This window comes from Chelonoidis abingdonii, chromosome 5 (genome assembly GCF_003597395.2).
Source record: "Chelonoidis abingdonii isolate Lonesome George chromosome 5, CheloAbing_2.0, whole genome shotgun sequence".
In the NCBI taxonomy this organism is placed as follows: Eukaryota; Metazoa; Chordata; order Testudines; family Testudinidae; genus Chelonoidis; species Chelonoidis abingdonii.
Genome location: NC_133773.1, coordinates 98,674,696 through 98,687,062, shown reverse-complemented (window position 1 = coordinate 98,687,062; position 12,367 = coordinate 98,674,696). Strand labels below are relative to the sequence as shown.

Below are 12,367 nucleotides of genomic sequence, written 5' to 3'. Positions count from 1 at the left end.
ATAACAAGAAGGGTTTTTACAGGTATGTTGGCAACAAAAAAGTGGTCAGCTAAAGTGTGGGACCCTTATTGAATGAGGTAGACAACATAGTGACAGATGATGTGGAAAAAGCTAAACTACTCAATGCTTTTTTTGCCTCGGTCTTCACAGACAAGGTCAGCTCCCAAACTGCTGCACTGGGCAACACAGTACGGGGAGGAGGTGAGCAGCCCTCAGTGATGAAAGAACAGGTTAAGGACTATTTAGAAAAGCTGGACATGCAGAAGTCCATGGGTCCAGATCTAATGCATCCAAGGGTGCTGAGGGAGTTGGCTGATGTGATTGCAGAGCCATTGGCCATTATCTTTGAAAATTCATGGTGATCGGGGAGGTCCCGGATGATTGGAAAAAGGCAATATATAGTGCCCATATTTTTAAAAAGGGAAAAAGAGAACCTGGGGAACTACAGACAGGTCAGCCTCACTTCAGTCCCTGGCAAAAATCATGGAGCAGGTCCTCAAGGAATCCATTTGAAGCACTTGGAGGAGAGGAAGGTGATCAGGAACAGTCAACATGGATTCACCAAGGGCAAGTCATGCCTGACCAACCTGATTGCCTTCTATGATGAGATAACTGGCTCTGTGGATATGGGGAAAGCAGTGGATGTGATATATCTTGACTTTAGCAAAGCTTTTGATACGGTCTCCCACAGTATTCTTGCCAGCAAGTTAAAAGAAGTATGGATTGGATGAATGGACTATAAGGTGGATAGAAAGCTGGCTAGATTGTCGGGCTCAACAGGTAGTGATCAACGGCTCGATGTCTAGTTGGCAGCCGGTATCAAGCAGAGTGCCCCAGGGGTCAGTCCTGGGCTGGTTTTGTTCAACATCTTTATTAATGATCTGGATGATGGGATTAATTGCACCCTCAGCAAGTTTGCAGATGACACTAAGCTGGGGGGAGAGGTAGATATGCTGGAGGGTAGGGATAGGGTCCAGAGTGACCTAGACAAATTGGAGGATTGGGCCAAAAGAAATCTGATGAGGTTCAACAAGGACAAGTGCAGAGTCCTGCACTTAGGAAGGAAGAATCCCATGCACTGCTACAGGCTGGGGACTGACTGGCTAAGCAGCAGTTCTGCAGAAAAGGACCTGGGGATTACAGTGGATGAGAAGCTGGATATGAGTCAGCAGTGTGCCCTTGTTGCCAAGAAGGCCAACAGCATATTGGGCTGTATTAGTAGGAGCATTGCCAGCAGATCGAGGGAAGTGATTATTCCCCTCTATTCGGCACTGGTGAGGCCACACCTGGAGTATTGTGTCCAGTTTTGGTCCCCCCACTACAGAAGGATGTGGACAAATTGGAGAGAGTCCAGCGGAGGGCAATGAAAATGATTAGGGGGGCTGGGGCACATGACTTACGAGGAGAGGCTGAGGGAACTGGGGTTATTTAGTCTGCAGAAGAGAAGAGTGAGGGGGATTTGATAGCAGCCTTCAACTACCTGAAGGGGGTTCCAAAGAGGATGGAGGCTGTTCTCAGTGGTGGCAGATGACATAACAAGAAGGAATGGTCTCAAGTTGCAGTGGGTGAGGTCTAGGTTGGATATTAGGAAACACTAATTTCACTAGGAGGGTGATGAAGCACAGGAATGGGTTACCTAGGGAGGTGGTGGAATCTCCATGCTTAGAGGTTTTTAAGGCCCAGCTTGAGAAAGCCTTGGCTGGGATGATTTAATTGGTGCTGGTCCTGCTTTGAGCAGGGGATTGGACTAGATGACCTCCTGAGGTCTCTTCCAACCCTAATATTCTATGATTCTATGAGAGAGGACATGCAAGACTGGGGTTCAAGTCCTTTTTCTGCTGCAGACTTCCTGTATAACCCTAGGGAAAGTACTTAGCTTCTCTGTCTCACTTCTCTATCTGTAAAATGGGGATAATAGTACTTCCTTGCCTCACAGGGATATTGTGAGGCTAAAGCTATTAAGGATTGTGAGCCACTCACTTACTGTGGCAATGGGGGTCATACAAGTACCCAAGATATACAGAACTACTTTTCCCCCTCACTGGGAGGAACTGCCCAGAGAGAGGAGGGAGAAGAGCATCCTATGTGGAGGGCCCAGCTTGAGTGGTTAATACCAGCAGAAACCTAGTTGGAGTGACAGTGCCCCCCCATCAGGCCAGCAACTGTACTAATGAAGTCCTTCCCTACCCCATCCCCTTGGCCTAAAGGTGAAGTTGCGGAATGGGGGAAGAGCAGCCTGGAGCCATTTACCTGATTCGGGACCAAAGCAGGGAAAAGGGGCTCTGGACTTCCTCAGGAACAAGAGCTTAATTTATATTATCTACCATACAACCAGAAAATCCTGCAATCTGTTCTGCAAAAGGAGCTAACAATAGATTGTTTATGCTTCACTTTCAGTGTTACAGCACCCGGGGGGCAGGACCATTAAAATCTCACGGATAATTATAAATATAGATAATTTAATTTGGTTCTTATTTGTTGCATGAACATTTAGTAAAATAAATCTAAATAACTTATGCATTTTGTTAAAGAACTTGGAAACAAATTTTATTAAAGTTATATAAAAATGAAAGAGAACATTTGCAGTTGAGTTTACTGTAATAACCTTAATTTTGTTCCTTACCCATCCATCGTTTCTTATTGCATGGATGAATTAGAATACTATGGTCCTTTATTGTATGATGCTATAACCCATGACCAACTTGCTTTCCTCTATCAGACACAGAAAGACCTCAGAACAGTATCTGGGAGGCACTGTGGCTCATTGGCTTAGGACTCCAGAGATCTAGGTTCCATTCTTGGCTCTGCCACAGGCCTGCTGGGTGACATTCAGAAAGTTTTTTACTTCTGTGCCTCTGTTTCCCCTTCTGTAGAATGGGGGTAATGATACTTACCTCCTTTGTAAAGTGCTTTTAAGATCTACTAATGAAAAGTGCTATATAAGAGCAAAGTACTATTGCAAGGGTGTACACGATATCACTATTTTCTATTGCAGAGGTGGTTTTCCTGCCTGCATCTAAAGTGTGGGGTTTTCTAGTGATTTTTAATTTTGTTTAAAGTGTCCATTGTTTGATGAGGATAGGTACCTATTGTCTTTATAGACAGCCTTTTCAAGCCACTTACAGATTCTTATTTGTGAACCCAAACGGGGCACCCAAATCCCTTTAATCGTCACTGAATAGTGGTTAGAGATGATTCTGCTAGACCACTGGGGATACAGAGACATAACAGTTGTGGTGGGTATAGGAGGACTCCCTAGAGTTATCAGTAATGAATTCACTCCTGCAATGTAAAGCAGCGTTAAAGCAAACTTAACTGTCAAGGGGTGGATGGATGGCCTCTCTGCGCAAAGCCATCATAGTGTCAACATTGATTCCTGAACCATCCTCATTCCACTCCCTCCAACCTCTTTCCTCTCCTCCCAAAAAGTCAGAGGTTGGGAGAGATCAAAATTAAAGGTTGCAAAAGAGTTTGCATTCTAATTTCATGGACTCTCTACTGTGTCTTCATAATACATTTGAACAGCACAACTGAATTTTAAAAGCCTCTACTTAGGCCGAGTCTAACTGTTTTATCTGTCTATATTTGTGAACATATACTCGTCAGGAAAAGGACCATCTTTTTCAGAGGTTACAGGAGTTTAATAAACATACATATAATAAATTCTTACAATATAATAAACGCTGAAATTTATAGTACCTATGAGAATTAAGAAGTTTTATTTCATATTGTTTTATATCAAGCACTATTACTCACCTTCTGTAGCAAACTGCTCTAAATGTTTTAAAGTAATTTCCTTGTATTTGGAACTCTCGGCCAGACGGTCATAAATAACTGTGTCCTACAATGCAAACAGAACGAAGGTACAATAAAGCAAAGCAAGCAGGTTTCACTGATGTGACAACAATAACAGAAATTCTGGAAAACAGGTAGAAAAATATGTAACACTATATCAAAGTATTTCAGGGCCAAGCAACACAAATAGAAGCATATTTCTGGTCTGAAGAAGAGAAAAGAGGAGGACTTTCTGAGCCCTTGAGTTCTGTAGATCTCTACACCTTCTCCTAATCTGGAATTATTTGGGGGGTTTTCTGTATTTTTATTTCTCCTCACCTTTCATACATTTCTCCCCTTATTCCACCCTTCGTGTTCCTTTGCTCTCCCACCCCCGCAATCCCAATTTAAGTACAGAGTGAAACTGATGCTTAGTAGCTTTCATTCTCACTTCTACTTGGCCAACAAAAAAGCTGTGCATAGAGTGCACATTATATAAATAAATATAAAAATAATAATAATAAATGACATTATTTCATTAATTTTCATTTGGAAGGATAAGGAATGTGGAATATCAGCAATCCTATATTCAATTTTTATAAATATTGAAGAACTGGTTTTAAGAACATAAGAATGGCCATACTGGGTCAGACCGAAGGTCCATCCAGCCCAGCATCCTGTCTGCCGACAGTGGACAATGCCAGGTGCCCCAGAGGGAGTGAATCTAACAGGCAATGATCAAGTGATCTCTCTCCTGCCGTCCATCTCCACCCTCTGACAAACAGAGACTAGGGACACCATTCCCTACCCATCCTGGCTAGTAGCCATTAATGGACTTAACCTCCATGAATTTATCTAGTTCTCTTTTAAACCCTGTTATAGTCCAAGCCTTCACAACCTCCTCAGGTAAGGAGTTCCACAGGTTGACTGTGCTGAGTGAAGAACTTCCTTTTATTTGTCTTGAACCTGCTGCCCATTAATTTCATTTGGTGGTCCCTAGTTTTTATATTATGGGAACAAGTAAATAACTTTCCCTTATTCACTTTCTCCAGATCACTCATGATATTATATACCTCTATCAGATCCCCCCTTAGTCTCCTCTTTTCCAAACTGAAAAGTCCTAGGGTCTTTAATCTCTCCTAAATGGGACCTGTTCCAAACCCGTTCTATGAACCTTTTCTAATGCCAGTATATCTTTTTTGAGATGAGGAGACCACATCTGTACGCAGTATTCAAGATGCGGGCGTACCATGGATTTATATAAGGGTAATAAAATGTTCTCCGTCTTATTCTCTATCCCTTTTTAAATGATTCCTAACATCCTGTTTGCTTTTATGATTGCCACTGCACACTACGTAGATGTCTTCAGAGAACTATCCATGACGACTCCAAGATCTCTTTCCTGATTAAAACTGATTTCATATTCTATATCAGTAATTACTTTTATGAATCTCTTTAGGTACACGGTGTGCAAACTGCACCATTCTAAGATGCACTGTGACTCAGACATACCTTACTCCAAGGGAATAATAATTTACTGTTGACCTAATACTATTAGTAAGTTACTATTTCCTCTCTTCCCCCCACCATTTCCTCTCTCCTACTCAGGTTAGTGAACAGGGGATAGAGATCAGGCTCCCCAGCAATTCCCTTCCCATCTGCTCCAGAGAAGGAATAAATGGGTGAGCAGTGGTCTGGGTATCCCAAGTAGAGATGCGCAGTGTGGAGGGTTCTTATTTTCCCAGACAGCCATGTAGTAGCTCACAATTAAGACCTTAATCCTGGCACATAACATTTTAATATATAATATAGCTAATTAAATTAAAAAAGCCATGACTGAAACCTAGAGTTTTTTTAATTTTAGATGATCTGACTTCAGCTGATCGTGCAATAGCTTCAGACTGTAATTATTTCAGTTATTTATTTTTCTGTACGTCTATAGCATATTCATTTACAAATTAACAGATTAAAAATTACTGTATGGTAATTTAAATAAAATAAACCTTACAGCTCCTTTACAGTAGAGTCTTAATTTCCCTGTTGGTGTGCGAACAATCACAGACATTCTTTTTCTAGTGCTGGAAGAGAGTTAAATTGCAGTCCATCAACATTACCAACCTTTTTCATCCATCAATAAAAAAAATAGAAAACTTGAACATGTGCATTTATATGCATATATATTTATAAATACACATCATATTTATTGTATATAAATCAGAGGTAATGAAATAATCCTGTCTACTAGTCCTACCACTGGCTTATCCTCGTCCTTCATGAAACTGGGGACAGAAATGATGAAAAAAATGGTTACTTACCATAGTAACTTTGGTACTATGTCCTTTGAGCGTGTTCTCTCTGCACACCCCTACTTGTAGGAAGCATTCCAGGGCACACTGAGCTGCAGGAACCTTCGGTGAAGAAGTACCCAGTGACACCTAATGAGTGCCCTCACAGAGTACAAAATATTTGGAGCAAGTTTGCAAAAAAGGTCATGCATCCTGGACCACCTCAGCTCCTTCTTTCTTCTTCTATGGGCATGAGGTGTGTCATAGGTGCAAGACACCAAGACCCCATTAGCCACAAGTACTGCTGAATGGAACACGGGATATGTTGGAGATGTGCTGGGAAAAGAATGGAGCTTGCCTAGAGTGAATTGTGTTCTGTCTGTCTCCAAACAGCACAATGACCCCAAGGGAACCTTTACAAGCAGCCATAAATTAAAATAACCCTGAGGATGTTCTAACTCATGCTGAGGGCTGAACCGGCATTCATTTGCCTTCAGAACTAGGGTGGGCTGGAGGAGGCATAAAAGTTGCCTTAAGTCACCTTTGTGCTGTCCTTCCCCTCTTTTGGGTCCTGCACTGGATACACCTTGGCAACACCTGAGGATCTAGGCCTAAATGTGCAACTACCTAGCTTATACATTACATTATAACTTAAGGGAGTTTTGGCTTAAACCCCCAAAATTCATTCCAGCAATGCACAGGAGGTTCCAATACCCACAGCTAGTTCTAGAAAAGGAGGAAGTGAGGTGGTTGGGATGCTCAGACCTTTTATAACTCAAGTTTTAAATATTTTGGGCCAGGAAAGAACACTTACACATACCCAAAGGGCACTGCTTTATAGAAGGTTCTTGAACCTCAAAGGCATCAAGGGATACATACAAAGGTGGAAATGTGCAGAGACTATCTTGAAGAAAAGATGAGTAGTTATCCTTGTAGCACCTATGGCTCTTCAAGATGTTGTTGTCTGTGGGATCCCATTTTAAGAGCACATACACCCTGCACACACAAGATCAGAATCTTTTGAACAGTACTTTCCATTGGTCCATGTCTGCACTATGCATGTTCTCCTGCTCCCCCACCCAGTCGCATAAAGGGCAGAGCAGCCACAACCATCTCTCAGTTCCCTCACTAATCCAGAATCCTAGATAAGGAGGTCTCAGAAAAAAAATGAAGATGGAGGGATCCACATAGACAACAGTATCTCAGTATCCCACAGGCTTTGTCCTGTTAAGGTAGTTTAACAAAACCTTTGAAATGTCCAAAGTGTGGAGTTTCTGATCTCTCAGGAAGGAGTGGGGTTTTGGAAAGAAAACAGGTAAATTAATAGATTAGTTCAAATTAAAGTCTGACGGAGCAGTGGGAATAAATTTGGGGTGAGGTTTTACCACCATCTTATCTTTGTGGAATGCTGCATAAAGTGGGTCTGCCATTAAAGCTTGGAGTTCATTAACCTTCCTGGCTGTGACTAAAAAGGCCATCTTAAAAGTAAGGAGGTTTAAAGAGCATTCAGAAAGAGGAATGAAAAGGGCAACCATTGAATTTCTAAGGACAATGTTAAGATCCCATATCAGAAGGGATTTCCTAAAGTATGCAATAATTCCTTCAGAAATCTGGGTACTATGAGGTATAAACACAGAGTATAACACTACTATTGGGTGGCATACCGAGATCACTGCAATGTAGATTTTCATGGAACTGAAAGAGAGTCAAGAGTGTTTCAGACTCAGAATATAGTTAAATATTTTTGCTGTGAGGGTCTTCAACGAGTCAAGGTTGTGTTGGGCTACACAAATCTGAAAATATTTTCTATTTAGAGGAGTAAGTTTCTATTTGGAAAGCTTTTTACTTAGCAAAAGACACCCTTGTACTTGTAGATAACAATCTCTGTCAGTAGAACGAAACCAATCAAAATCCAGGCTGCCAGACAGTGCTGTACCAGACCCACTAAATCAACGCAGCTGCATCAATAGCAGTGGTGTTGATTTAGCTGTGTCGTGAAGACAGGCCCTGAGTGCAGAGATCATGAAACCTGAAGTTACATCAGGGAGGCCTCCCCTGGACCCTGACTGGAGGAGGAACACTGGGATATCTGATTTGTGAGAGCTTCCTATTTAAACCCAAAGAGAGGCACAAAAAGTTGTCTGTGCAACTGGGCTCTACTTGGCTGCTACTTAGACCCCTTGCTCAGCCCTACAGACTCTGACCTGCCTGATTCCTGGTACCCTGACCTTGGCCTGACTCTTGGTGATCCAAATAGTATCTGACCCCATCCAAATTAGTTCATCTGACTCCTGCCCTGATTCCTGGTAACCTGAATACGATCCTCCTGAAACAGGTCACAAACTACCAGAGCTGGCCCCCTATGTCCCGGCCCCAACACTCCTCCCTGAACCAGGTCGCTAACCACTGGACTCAACTGCCTATGTCCTGGCTCAGATGTACATTTCATGTTGTCTTTTGGGGCAAACAAATCTGTGAGATTGGTTTGATGAATCTATGATGAAATATTGGTTTGATGATGACACAGACAATTTGTGATTGGTGATGGATTGTCTCCTTAGGCAGTCTGGCAGATTGTTGCTCACTGAGGATGAAGAGAAATTGGAGTTATCCCATGTTGTTGACACCATGTTCATAATGTGATTAATTCTTGACATGGGGTGATGCATAGGTGCCTCCTTGCTTGTTTATACAGTACATTGCAGATGAGTTGTCTTAATAATTTGCACTGTAGAATTCTGCAGAACAGGATGGAACGCTATGCAAGCTAACGTGACTACTCATATTGCTAGCACATTTACTTGAGGAATTGAGTCCTTTTAAGACGAAGTCCATTGTATCTGCAGGTGGTCCAGGTGTTGATCACAGATACAACAGGAACAGGTTGTGGTAAACATCTTTTCAGGTAGATGTGTGGAGAAGTGCATCTCCATCCAAACATTCCTGGACTGTTACTACAGCTCAGTGCAGACAGGTTGTGTGCTGAGATCACAATTCACATTTTAATTTGATGTCTTGTATGATGATACACTGATCTTAGCCAGCCTTGTAATGGATGTGGGTGAAGTTTAGCTAGTGGCATTACATACACAAAAACTGACATGTTGCCCACAAGTACGAGGCAGTTTTTGACTGTATTTGTAGCATATGATTTGATGCTTGTGACTATAGTCTGAAGAAAAAGAATTCTGCTTCCAAATTAGCAAAAACATACCTCTCAGAAGACGATGTGGGCTCCTATTAATTCTGTAGTTTGTGATGAGATGAGACTTTTTTCATAATTCTCCATGAATCTCAGACTTCTGAATAGGTGAAAAATATAGTTCAGGCCTGTGGTGACTTCCTGATGAGATCTGCCTTTGATCAGACAATAGTCTGGATATGGATAATCCTTAATGCCTAATCTCCTCAGATGTGCTGCTACAACAGCTAAATATTTTGTAACGCCTCTCAGTGCTGTGGAGAGACCACACGGCAGCACTCTGTATTAGTAGTGATTAGGCCCCCTTGTGAATCACAGGTACTTCCCTGTGGGCTGACTGGATGAATATATGGGAGTATGCATCTTGTAGTCTCAGAGCCATGAACCAGTCTTGAGCCTGAAGGGAAGGGATGATGGAGGCAATTGTTATCATCTTGCATCTGCAATAGCGTGTACATTTGTTCTGGCGTCTCACGTCTAGGACAGGACAAATATCCCCTTTTTTCTTTGGGATACGGAAATACCAGGAGTAGAAGCCTCTTCCTTTGTACTCCAGAGGTACCTCTTCCATGGCGCCTAGATGAAATACAGAAGCCATCTTCCTTTAGCTATTTTTCGTGAGGTTACCTAAGAGGGATTGGGAAGGAGGGTGAGTGTGTGTGTGTGAGGGGGGTTTGGGAGTTCCTAGAGAAAGGAATGAAATTAGATGAAATAGCCATGGGAGGGAGACTACTTCTAGTACTTAAATGTCTGTTATGATAGGCCATGACTGATGGAAGAAAGCAAGATGGCACCCAAAAGGCAGGGCTGGGACCTGAGTAGCTCAAGCATGGCTCTCGACCCTTGCATCAAACCTGCTGCCTGGAAGCAGGTGTAGAATAGCCCATGGTCAAGGAAGATAGTTTTCTCCAAGAAAACATCAGCTTCTTCCTGTGCAAGTATCAGAAAATCTGTGATGGGGGTACATAGGTGTTTTCTGCTGGATTGCCTCTGATATCTAAATGGCACATAGTTTGGGGCTGAAATGTAGATGCCCAAGGAATGAAGCAGTGCTCTGGAATCTCTGAGGGAGTGCAGTGTGTCATCCATATAAATACTGAATAAGTCTGCGTCCTCAAGGGGCAAATCTTTCATTGTGATTTGCACTTCTCTTGGAATGCCAGAGGCTTGCAGCCATGAAGTTCTGTGCGTGGTCATAGCGATGGCCATGAACAAAGTTTCAGTGATGCTGATGAATAAGTCTTTCTTCCAAATAAATCTAATTTTTTTGGAGTCTTGGCCTTTGGGGTGTTCTTAATCTGTCTGAACTTTTCATAAACTGTAGAATGTATGTAAAACTGTTCAAACCCCTTTTGGGGTTTCCACCATTTTTTTTTCTGCTCCCTTAGCCAGAAGAGGCCGTTTAGTTGGTGTCTGCCACAGGGTTGTAGCTTGATATAAGACAGGGGTTCTCCAACTTCATTGCACCATGACCACCTTCTAACAATAAAAATTACTACATGACCCCAGGAAGGGGGACCAAACCCTGAGCTGTCCCAAGCTCCACCATCCTGGGTGGGAGCAAAGCCAAAGACCAATGGCTTCAGCTTCAGCCAGGGCACCTGTAATCTGAGCTCTGCCACCAAGGGCTGAAGCCCTTGGGCTTTGGCTTCAGTCCCGAGGAGTGGGGCTTGGGCTTCAGCTCTGGCTCCCAGCAAGTCTAATGCCAGCCCTGGTGACCCCATTAAAATAGGGTCGGGACCCACTTTCAGAACCGCTGATAAGAAGCCCTTATAGATAAGGAGCACTACGCTAGCAGGTACCGATGAGCTTAGATGGAGAGCAACTCCTGAAATGTTCTAAAGTCATCAGGTGCCAGTACAAGACCTGAAACACCACTTCATCAGGAGAGGATGACAACAGGTCTCTGAGAGATGAAAGATGTTGCTCCTCTAGCGCCTGTCCCTCCTCTTCCAGCTACTTCTGTTCTCTGGCATCTGGCAATATATGCAAAAGGGGATTGAGACCTTCTGCACTTCCTTGAAAGATAAGAAGGATATCAATTCTTGGGTGCCCTGGAAGGAGGTTGCCAGTATGCCCAGTAGGAACAAGGTGGTGCATTATATTGGTGAAGGCTGGTTCAGATGGAACTGACCAGGCCATTGCCATGTTTGAGATGGATGTACTGGAGCTCTCTGGTCTGTAGAGAGACATCTTTTTCCAACCTTTGTGAACTGAAGAGAGAAGGCTCAACTTGATGAAGACAATAGTCCTGGTGATGAAGATGAAAAATAGACATCACTGAAAGGCAGTGCCAACCTCTGAGGTGACCTCTGCCTCTGTATTGTCATCTATCATTAGAATCAACTTTTGTTGGGAAACTTTTATTAGGAGAACAAACCTATGCAACTGAAAGATCTCTATATTTTTCTTTGATATCTAATAGGATGAATCCTAGGTCCAAGGTCTTATTAAAATATTGTCCAAGAAGGAATGGACAATCAGCACTCTAACATACTCTGCACTGGCATAACTCTCCTTCCACTGAAGTCAATGGCAGTTAGGTCAATATTAAGAGCTTTCAAAAATCCCAAACTTAATCCTTCTCCTCAAAGGTAAACAGGGAATATGAGCATTCTTGTAAAGACCCTCTGGTTATGTCTATACTGCAATACAACACCCATGGCTGGTCCACGTTAGCTGACTCAGGTTTGTGGGGCTTGGGCTGTGAAGTTATAAAACTGCAGTATAGAGGAGCTTAAATATGGATTCAGGAACCTTACTTTAGTCATCCAGTTTTGAAAATAAAATTAAAAACCCCCCCACAGTTTGTGAATGAGACATCCAACCTTGCTTGCATTGCTAAGCCCAACTGGAAGTATTGGTTGGCTTAAGTCCAGGATGAGAAAGGGAGGGAGAGAGCATCCATTTTTCAGTTCACCCAACTTATAAGAGCAGCCCCACATTGAAGATAATACTCAAAACAAGGGTCTCATTAAGATGCATGTTTTGGAATACAAATGAGGTAGGAACTGTATACGCATCACTCTACTACCACCTTCATTCCCCTTTAAGCTAACCAAGTTCATTTTAGGCCTATCTCTGGAGTAGCTACTGTACCGGCTGA

The 12,367-nt window shown here is 42.7% G+C and overlaps 1 protein-coding gene across 5 annotated transcripts in view; it reads right to left on the bottom strand.

Moving 5' to 3' along the window:
- ATP8A1 (ATPase phospholipid transporting 8A1) overlaps positions 1 to 12,367 on the bottom strand; it is a 263,824-nt gene that overhangs the window by 132,423 nt on the left and 119,034 nt on the right. For all 5 annotated transcript variants that reach the window (XM_032784994.2, XM_032784992.2, XM_032784991.2 and 2 more), the window contains 2 exons: positions 5,783 to 5,852; positions 3,757 to 3,841 (listed from right to left, as the gene is read on the bottom strand). In XM_032784994.2, the coding sequence (XP_032640885.1) occupies positions 3,757 to 3,841; positions 5,783 to 5,852 (155 nt within the window). The remainder of the gene's footprint in view (positions 1 to 3,756; positions 3,842 to 5,782; positions 5,853 to 12,367) is intronic.